At 36.6% G+C, this 10,981-nt stretch overlaps 1 protein-coding gene across 1 annotated transcript in view; it reads left to right on the top strand.

The window, feature by feature from the left end:
* Window positions 1-10,981, top strand: part of PHKB (phosphorylase kinase, beta) — a 252,022-nt gene that overhangs the window by 160,655 nt on the left and 80,386 nt on the right. The window contains exon 13 of the mRNA XM_012653961.1: window positions 3,558-3,652. Coding sequence (XP_012509415.1) covers window positions 3,558-3,652 — 95 coding nt within the window. The remainder of the gene's footprint in view (window positions 1-3,557; window positions 3,653-10,981) is intronic.

A 10,981-nucleotide genomic window follows, 5' to 3' on the forward strand; every position in this document is an offset into this window, starting at 1 on the left:
ACATGTGACTTGATTTGGTTAGGTAAAATGTAATATATCAAGGTCTAAATTGTTTTCTTTGCATTGTTTCCTCCTCCTGATATCTTTTCCACCTGTGTTGTATAGAATGTCAGTGTTCTTTAAGGCTAGTATTAGTATATGGTTAAAAGCCCAGACTTCAGAAACAGACTGTGTCCCCCCTCTGCCACATACTAACTATGAGCAAGTTGTTTAAACACTCAGTGCCTCAGTTTTATCGTCTGTAAAATGGTTAGGTTTTTGTGAGGATTAGAGCTTTAATATATGTGAAATGTTTAAACAATGCCAGGAGCCTAGTAAGCACTGTGTAAGTATTGCTGCTGCTGCTGCAGAGGCAGTGGTGGCGGTGGCAGATTCTGCTACTGCTCTTCATCCTTATTTTTCGTGTTATGCTATTATTAGTATTACTTTAATTATAACGGAAAAGATCCTCTAAGAGTTACTAAAAAAATCCTTTGGTGATTTTGTTTATTGAATCTCATTGCAGATATGCCTAAAGGTATCCCAGAATAGAATTCTGATGTATAGATATTCCTAACGCTGCAGAGAAATTTACTATTGACTCCCTGCTCAGTTTTTTTTTTAATTATTATTTGTACAAATTTATGTGCAATTTTGTTACATGCATATTTTGCATAGTGGTCAGTTCAGGGCTTTTAGGGTATCCATCTCCTGAATAACATACATTGTAGCCATTAACTAATTTCTCATCGCCCACCCCCCTCTCACCTCCTCACACTTCTGAGTCTCCATTGTCTATCATTCCACTGTACACATCAAAGTGTACACATTTTTTAGCACCCACTTATGAGTCAAAACATGCATTATTTGACTTTCTGTGCCTGGCTTGTTTCACTTAAGATAATGACCTTCGGTGCATGCGTGTTGCTGCAAAAGACATGATTTCATTTTTTCTATGGCTGAGTAGTATTGCATTGTGTGAATATAACATATTTTCTTTTTCCATTCATCCATCGATGAACACTTAGGTTGATTCCATGTCTTGGCTATTGTGAATAGTGCTACAGTAAACATGGGAGTGCAGACATCACTTTAATATACTGATTTCCTTTCTTTTGGATATGTACTCAGCAGTGAGATTGCAGGATCATATGGTAGTTCTATTTTTAGTTTTTTGAGGAACTTCCGTGCCGTTCTTCATAGTAGCTGTACTAATTGACATTTCTACCAGCAGTATATGAGGGTTCCCCTTTCTCCACATCCTCACTAGTATTCATTGCTGACTGTCTTTTGGATAAAAGCCATTTTAACTGGGGTGAGATGATCTCATTGTAGTTTTGATTTGCATTTCTCTGATGACTAATGATGTTGAGCATTTATATGTCTTCTTTTGAGAAATGTCTATTCAGATCTTTTGCCCATTTTTAAATCAGATTATTTGTATTTTTGCTATAGAGTTGAGTTCCTTATATTTTCTGGTTACCAATCCCTTGTCAGATGGATAGTTTGCAAATATTTTATCCCATTCTGTGGGTTGTCTCTTCACTTCATTGATTGTTTTCTTTGCTGTGCAGAAGCTTTTTGGTTTGATGTGATCCCTTTTGTCCATTTTTGCTTTGTTTGCTTGTGCTTTTTAGGTTTTACTCAAGAAATCGTTGCCCAGACCAATGTCTTAGGGGTTTCCCCAATGTTTTATTATATTAGTTTCATACTTCTGGGTCTTACATTTAAGTCTTTAATCCATTTTGATTTGATTTTTATATAGGCAAGAGACAGGGGTCTAGTTTCACTCTTTTGTATGTGGATATACAATTTTCCTAGCACCATTTATTGAAGAGACTGTCCTTTCCCCAATGAATGTTCTTGGCAACTTTGTTGAAAACGAGCTGACGGTAAATGCCTGGATTTATTTCTGGGTTCTCTATTCTGTTCCATTGGTCATGGTCTGTTTTTATGTTAGTACCATGCTGTTTTGGTTACTATCGCTTTGTAATATAATTTGAAATCAGATAATGCAGTGCCTCCAGCTTTGTTCTTTCTACTCAGGACAGTTTTGTGAGTCCATATACATTTTAGGATTTTTTTTCCTGTTTCTGTGCAGAATATAATTGCCATTTTGATAGGAATTGCATTGAATCTGTAGTTTGCTTGCTGTGGGTAATATGGACATTTTAACAGTATTGATTCTTCCAATTCATGAAAATGGAACATCTTTGCATTTTTTTGTGTCCTCTTCAATTTCTTTCATTAATGTTTTATAGTTTTCATTGTAGAAATCTTTCACTTCTTTAAGTTTATTCCTAGTTATTTAATTTTATTTGTAGCTATTGTAAATGAGATTACTTTCTTGATTTCTTTTTCAGATTGTTTGCTGTTAGCATATAGAAAGGCTATTGATTTTTGTATGTTGATTTTTTATCCTGCAACTTTATTGAATTTATCATTTCTAATAGTTTTTTGGTGAACTCCTTAGGTTTTTCTCAATATAAGATCATATCATCTGCAAACAAGGATAATTCAACTTCTTCCTTTGTAATTTAGATGCCCTGTATTTCTCTCTCTTATCTAATTGCTCTGGCTAGCCCTTCTAGTACCATGTTGAATAAAAGTAGTGAAAGTGGACATCATTGTCTTGTTACAGATCTTAAAGGAAAGGCTTTCAGGTTTTCCTTGTTCGGTATGATACTAGCTGTGAGTTTGTTCATTCCTTTTTGAGTCAGTTTTGGTAGTTTGTGTCTTTCTAGGAACTTATCTATTTCATCTAAGTTATCTAATTTTTTGACATACATTTCTTGATACCATTTTCTTATAATCCTTAAAGTCAGTAGTAATGTTCCTACTTTCATTCTTGATTCAGTAATCTGAGTCTTCTCTATTGGTCAGTCTAGCTAAAGTTTTGTTAATTTTATTCAGCTTTTCAAGAACCTACTTTTGATTTCCTTGATATTCTCTGTTAGTTTTCTATACTCTGTTTCATTAATTTCCACTCTACTCTTTATCATGTCTTTGTGCTTGCTTTTCATTTAGTTTGCTCTTTTTCATCTAGTGTCTTAAGGTGGAAGGGTAGTTTATTGATTTGAGACTTTTCTTCTGTTGAATATAGGCATGTATAGCTATAATTTTTCTCTGAGCATTGCTTTACCCACATCCCATAAATTTTGTATGTTGTATCTTCATTTTTATTCATCTCATCAGAAAGTACATTAGAAAGTATTTTCTAATTTCCGTTTTGATTTCTTATTTCATCCCTTGTTTATTAAGTAGTATATTATCTAATTTTTACATATGTGTGAATTTATAAGATTTCTTTCTGTTATGATTTCTAATTTCATTCCATTGTGGTCAGAGAATATACTTTTTATTATTTCAATCCTTTTATATTTATTGAGGCTTATTTTATGGCCCAGTATATGGTATATCCTGGAGGATGTTCCATGTGCACCGAGAAAAATGTATATTCTGCTCTTTTTGAGAGGACTGTTTTATAGATGTCTCTTATGTCTTGTTGGTTTATAGTATTATGCAAATGCATTTTTGGTAATGTCACTTCCCTTCTTTTTTTTTTTTTTTTTTTTCAGCTGATGAATTAATCAGTCCTAAAGACATTGATCCTGTCCAGCGCTATGTCCCACTACAGAATCAACGTAATGTGAGCATGAGGTTTTCCAATCAGGTAAAAAGATATCGTATTTCTTCATTTGGAGTCATCCAAGGACATTTAAAGCTTAATTGAAGAGGAAATTTTTATTCTGAATGCGTTTTTGTTGCTCCTTCTGAGGGTAGAGCTTCTCCCTCTTCTGATTAGTTAAGATTTGCTTGTGGTAAAGATTTGCTTGTTAATGAGGAAGTAGGAGTCAGATGTGTCCAACAAAGTGTCTTCCAGGTAAACATGTTCATCTTGAGAATGGTGTCAAGTGTCTTTGAGAAGATGCAGGACATATGGGTAGCAGGAGGACAGACGAGATGACACCGTCATTGAAGGGAGTGGGAACCTATGAAAGGCTCTGTGCTTGATGTCTCTCCTGTGCTATGTCTTCATGACAGGACTGAGTGACTGACAGAGTTGTTCTTAGCACTTGGTGACATGTTGGAGGAAGGAATCGTTTTTGAATTTTTACATCTAGTAGCTATGGATTCAGACTGTGTTGTGTCAACAAAATAAGTGTTTGTAGGATCAGCAAGATTGATATTGACTTGAGCAAACCCTCAAGTATTAAATGATGCCAGTAATGAGGACTGTTAAAATGAAAAGGTTGTAGATTTGGAAACTGCCTGAGGAGAAAGGGAATGAACCTGAGTGTGTGCCTGGGATTCCAAGCAGTTAACATGCATTTAATAGGAATGGCATCAGGATTTACAGAAGATATGTTCACAAATTGAAATGCTGCTTTTATTTTTTAAAAAATACAAATACATATCACACACACACATACCCCCCTACACATCCCCCCTCCCAATAAATGCTTATTTTAATGAAAGAAAGGGAGAGCCAGCAGCTTCATTGGGTTCTGTCATACTATTTCTCTTACTCTTTTGCTGGTCTTGAACAAAACATGTAATTACTCTGTGTGATTTATAGATGAGAAGCTGTTTGAGAGACTTGTGAATGTTAAGGTTTTCTCAAAAACATAAAATCCCTGGGTTAATATGTGATGGAAACTTCTCACTGCCTTTCAGCTCCTATAAGGTGGGAATATGGCCTTTATCTTTGTCGTCACTCATGTTAGTACAGTGTGAGTATGCAATCTGTACAAATTTGAAACATGCAATTTTCCTTGAAAAAGTGGTAAAGTAGGGAATACATCTAACTTCGCACTATCCAGTGCTGTGACTTTGAGCCATTTTAAGACTAATATCTATCATTTAAATAATATTTCACATGTGTGACCCACTTCTCTAGGATGATGAAACCTCAAAATCTTTTCTTAGAAAATAAATTAATAGGTCATAGATTTGAGGTAAGGGCCAGGAGCCAAAGAAATGAAAGTATTTTATAGGCACATGGCTAACAAAATCAACAATTTAAATAGTTATTTCATGCTTGACACATATAAGGAAGGCTGTGTGCTATGTGTAGTTGACATACAATCTACGACTTGCAACTCTCTCTTACCTGCTCAAGAAAGCTTATCAGAGGATAAATGAGTGAGAGTGAATTTTAAAGAGAATAACTCCACAGGTATTTTTAATATCAAAATTATTTTCTAATATTGCTACTAAATTATCTGAGGCATGCCTCCCAGATGGAGCCACATTCTAGCTAAGAGACATGCTCTAGGGCAAGGACTGGAGCTCTTCTCCTGACGCTGTGTGGCAGATGACTCCCGTGCAGTGTTCTGTGCAGTTTCTGAGAGGGACAGGCTAAGGAGGGTTTGCAGCGAAAACTGCGGGGAGCTGACAACCCCACCCCACTGGCAGCTTGGTTGTGGTAGTAATAAAATGATGAGGTTCCCTTGCCACTTACTCACTGTTTTAAGGAGTAGGAGAGACCTAGTAGGCATGCCATGTCTGTCACTGGGGCTGGGTGAAGGGGACTGATGAAATAGAGGCGTCAGACATATTCCTAGGTATGCAGCCCTCTGCTTGAAATGTTGGCGTTAGTGACCACTTGGTCATGATTGACTAGGTCATATTTTGTAATTAACTCATCTGTGGGGATTGACTGGGTGCTATAAACCTTGCCAAATGTTGGGAAAGTAAATATGGATCAATAAAGTCCAGACAGTTCCTGCAAAGGAAAGAGATCCCTGCCCTTGAAGGAAGGTATGTCAGGGGTCCCCATGACCACCCTCAGCCTCAGAAATTCACCAGAGGAATCAGAGGACTCAGAAGCTGCTATACTTAGGATTTATTACAGTGAAAGGATACAGAAAAAAAAAATCAGCAAAGGGAAAGGCACATGGGCCATGTCCTTAGAAAAGTAGGCCCAAGCTTCCAATTGTCCTCTTCCAGTGGAGTCACGTGAGATGCACTTAACTACCCCAGCAAGGATGCATGACAGCGCATGCAAAGTGTTGCCACCCAGGGAAGCTTGCTCAGGCTCAGCTGTCCATGGCTTTTATGAAGGATCAGTAAGTAAGGTGTGCAGCCCTACACGCCTGACTTATGTTATTTAAACACCAGCCCCCGAGGGAGCAACTGGATGTTCACTATAAGTCACATTGTTAGCAGCAACTGTCTGGGCAAACTGGTCCCCTGTGTCCCAAGGCTCAAGCATGCAAAACACTCTTATTATCCGGTGAGTCTCTTACTTTTTCTCAAATGTTTTCTATTCCTTTATTTTTGGCTATAATTATATTTTATAATTTATTATACTTTAATTAACAATTTCAGTATATTTATATGTAGTTATTATATTTTACATATTTGCTATAATTACATATATTAGTATTAATATTAGGTTTGCAAAAGTAATTGCGGTTTCAGCGTTGTTGAAATTTGCTGTTTAATATTGGAATACATTCTTAAATGATGTGGTTATGTGATACATCATTTTAATGGGCATTTCTCACTTTATGTTTATTTACTGATGACTTATTACTTGCTGTTTATTTTATATTTATTTTAGACTATGGAAATGATGTTAGGCAAAAGGCAAATTAGAGAGATTTTCTCATTCGAGTTCAAAATGGGTCCTAAAGCAGCAGAGACAACTTGCAACGTCAACAACGCATTTGGCCCAGGAACTGCTAACGAACGTACAGTGCAGTGGTGGTTCAAGAGGTTTTGCAAAGGAGATGAGAGCCTTGAAGATGAGGAGCACAGGGGCTGGCCATGGGAAGTTGACAATGACCAACTGGGAGCAATCATTGAAGCTGATCCTCTTACAGCTACACAGAAGTTGCTGAAGAACTCAACGAAAATCATTCTGTGGTGGTTTGGCATTTGAAGCAAATTGGAAAGGTGAAAAAGCTCAATAAGTTGGTGCCTCATAAGCTGATCAAAAATCAAAAAAATCGTCATTTAGAAGCGTCTTCTTTTCTTATCGTATGCAACAACGAACCATTTCTTAATTGGATTGTGACGTGCGACGAAAAGTGAATTGTATGCAATAACCAGAGAGGACCAGCTCAGAAGAAGCTCAAAAGCACTTCCCAAAGCCAAACTTGCACCATAAAAAGGTCATGATCACTGTTTGGTGGTCTGCTGCTGGTCTGATCCACTACAGCTTTCTGAATCCCGGCGAAACCATTACACCTGAGAAGTATGCTCACCAAATCGATGAGATGCACTGAAAACTGTAATGCCTGCAGCCAGCATTGGTCAGCAAAAAGGGCCCAATTCTTCTCCACAACACGCCTGACCACATGTCACACAACCAACGCTTCAAAAGTTGAACGAATTGGGCTACAAAGTTTTGCCTCATCCGCCATATTCACCTGACCTCTTGCCAACCAACTAGCACTTCTGCAAGCATCTGACAACTTTTTGCAGGGAAAACGCTTCCACAACCAGCAGGAGGCAGAAAATGCTTTCCAAGAGTTCATCAAATCCCAAAGCATGGATTTTTATGCTACAGGAATAAATAAACTTATTTCTCGTTGGCAAAGATCTGTTGATTTTAATGGTTCATATTTTGATTAATAAAGATGTGTTTGAGCCTAGTTATAATGATTTAAAATTCACTGTCCAAAACCTCCATTACTTTTGTACCAACCTAATAATAGCATTCAGGAAATCTTCCTTACTCTTTGTTTCGTCTCTTCTGTTGAATTTGTTAAAGTCACATTTTAATTTTTTTAATTCAGAATGTTACAGGGGTACAAAAGTTTTGGTTGCATAGATTGCTTTTGTACTGCTTAAGTCAAAATTATAAGTGTGCCTATCACCCAGATAGTGTACATTATATCCATTAGGTAGGATTTCTCCCATCCGCTTCTCTGCCCTCCCACCTGCTTAATTTCCACTGCGTTTTACTTCCACCTGTGCACATGAATGCTGATCGGTTAGTTCCAATTTAATAGCGAGTACGTATGGTGTTTGTTTTTCCATTCTTGCAATATTTCACTTAGGAGAACGGTCTCCAATTCCATCCAGATTGTTGCAAAAGGCATTAATTCATTCTTTTTTATGGCTGAATAGTACTCCATGGTATACATATACCACATTTTATTAATGCACTCATGAATTGGTGGGCACTTGGGTTGATTCCACATCTCTGCAATTGTGGATTATGCTGCAATAAACATTCTACTGCAAGTGTCTTTTTGATAAAATGACTTTTTTTCCTTTGGGAAAATACCCAGTAGTTGGATTGCTGGATCAAATGGTAAGTCTACTTTTAGTTCTTTGAGGAATCTCCATACTGTTTTCCATAAAGGTTGTACTAGTTTGCAGTCCCCACCAACAGTGTTTATGTGTTCCTTTATCTTCACATCCATGCCAGCATCTATTATTTGGGGATTTTTTAATAAAAGCCATTCTCACTGGGGTTAGGTGATATCCCCTTGTGGTTTTGATTTGCATTTGTCTGATGATGGTGACGTTTGAGCATTTTTTCATATGTTTATACTCATTAGTTTATCTCCTATTAAAAAGCTTTTGTTCATGTCTTTTGCCTACTTTTTAATGGGGTTGTTTGATGATTTCTTGCTGATTTGCTTGAGTTTTTTGTAGATTCTGGTTATTAGCCCTTTATCAGAGGTATAGCATGTGAATGTTTTCTCCCATTCTATAGTTGTCTATTTGCTCTGTTGATTGTGTCCTTGGCTATGCAGAAGCTTTTTAATTTACTCAAGTACCATTTACTAATTTTCGTTGTTGCTGTGATTGCCTTTGGGGTCTTCTTAATAAATTCTTTAACTAGGCCAATATCAGAAGCATTTTTCCAACATTTTCTTCTAGAATTCTTAAGGTTTCATGTCTTAGGTTTAAGTCTGTTATCCATCTCCAGTTAATTTTTGTGAGTGACGAGAGATCTGATTCTGTTTCAGTCTTCTACATGTGGCTCTCCAATTTTCCCAGCACCATTTATTGAATAGAGATTCTTTTCTCCAGTGTATATGGTTGTCTGCTTTGTCAAGGATGAGATGGGAATATGTGGATGCTTTTATATCTCGGTTCTCTGTTCTGTTCTATTGGTCTGTGTCTCTATTTTTGTGCCAGTGCCATGCTGTTTTGGTTACTGTAGCCTTGTTGCATAGCTTAAAGTCTGGTAAAATGATGCCTCCAGATTCGTTCCTTTTGCTTAAGGTTGCTTTGGCTATTTGGTCTCTTTTCTGGTTCCAAACGAAGTGTAGAATTATTTTATCTAGCTCAGTGAAATATGATGTTGGTATTTTGATGGTGATTGCATTGAACCTGTAAATCATTTTGCATAGTATGGAAATTTTAATGATGTTGATACTCCTGATCCATGAGCATATATTTTTCTATTTGTTTATATCATCTGCAATTTCCTTCCTGATTGGTTTGTAGTTCTCTTTGTGGAGATCTTTCACCTCCCTTGAATATATTCCCAGGGATTTTATTTTCTTTGCTGCTATTGTGAAAGGTATTGAGTCTTTGATGTGAATCTCCACTTCACTGTTTTTGGTATATAGGAATTTGTGTACATTGATTTTGTAACCTGAGACTTTGCTGACTTTATTTATCAATGCCAGGAGTCTCTTGGCAGAATCTTTGGGGTTTTCTAGATATAAGATCATATCGTCAGCACAGAGTGATAGTTTGACCTCCTCTTTCCGCATTTGGATACCCTTAATTTTGTCCTCTTGCCTAATTGCTCTGGCTAGGACTTCCAGCACTATGTTGAATAGAAAAGGTGACAGCAAGCACCTTTGTCTTGTTCCATTTCTAAGTGGGAATGCTTTCAACTTTTCCCAATTCAGTGTGATGTTGGCTGTGGGATTGTTACATATGGCTTTTATAATTTTGAGATATGTTCCATCGTCTGTGCCTATGTTGTTAAGAGTTTTAATCAGAAAAGGGTGCTTTTTCTGCATCTATTGAGATAATCATATGATCTTTGTTTTTGCTTCTGTTTATATGGTGAATCACATTTATGGATTTATGTATGTTGATACATCCTTGCATCCCTGGGATGAAGCCCACTTGGTCATGGATTATTTTATTTTTTTTGATGTGCTGCTGAATTTTGCTTCGCTAGAATTTTATTGAGAATTTTTACATCTGTATTCATAAGGCATATTGGCCTGTAGTTTATTTGTTGTTGTTGTTGTTGTGTCCTTTCCTGGCTTTGGTATCAAGGTGCTACTGGCTTCATAGAACTATGTTATGAAATAATTTCTGCAGTATGGGTACCAGTTCTTCTTTCCAGGTCTGATAAAATTCAGCTATGAAACCATCTGGTCCAGGACTTTGTTTGTTGGAAGATTTTTTATTGCTGCTTCAATTTCATTGCTCATTATTGGTTTGTTCAGGAGTTGTATTTTTTCCTGATTGATCCTTGGGAGGCTGTGTGTTTCCAGGAATTTGTCCATTTTCTCGATGTTTTCGAGTTTGTGTGCATAGAGTTTTTTTATAGTATTCACAGGTGATATTTTGTTTTTCTGTGGTATCAGTTGTAATACTTCCTTTTTCATTTCTGATTGAGCTTATTTTGGTACTTTCCTTTCTATTTCTGCTTAATCTAGAGAGAGGCCTATCAATTTTCGTTATCTTTTCAAAGAACCAACTTTTTGTTTCATTAACCTTATGTATTATTTTTTTTGTTTTTCGTTTCATTTAGTTCTGCTCTGACCTTAGATATTTCTTGTCATCTACTGGGTTTGGGTTTGATTTGCTCTTCCTTTTCTAGTTCCTTGAGGTGATTCATTAGATTGTCGATTTGTGATCTTTTTCGTTTCATTTAGTTCTGCTCTGACCTTAGATATTTCTTTTCATTTGCTGGGTTTGGGTTTGGTTTTCTGTTCCTTTTCTAGTTCCTTTAGGTGATTCATTAGATTGTTGATTTGTGATCTTTCTGTCTTTTTGATGAAGACATTTAAGGCTATGAATGTTCCCCTTAGTACTGTTTTCACTGAATCCCATAGATTTTGAT

Source organism: Propithecus coquereli, unplaced genomic scaffold, assembly GCF_000956105.1.
Source record: "Propithecus coquereli isolate 6110/MARCELLA unplaced genomic scaffold, Pcoq_1.0 Scaffold436, whole genome shotgun sequence".
Lineage (NCBI taxonomy): Eukaryota > Metazoa > Chordata > Mammalia > Primates > Indriidae > Propithecus > Propithecus coquereli.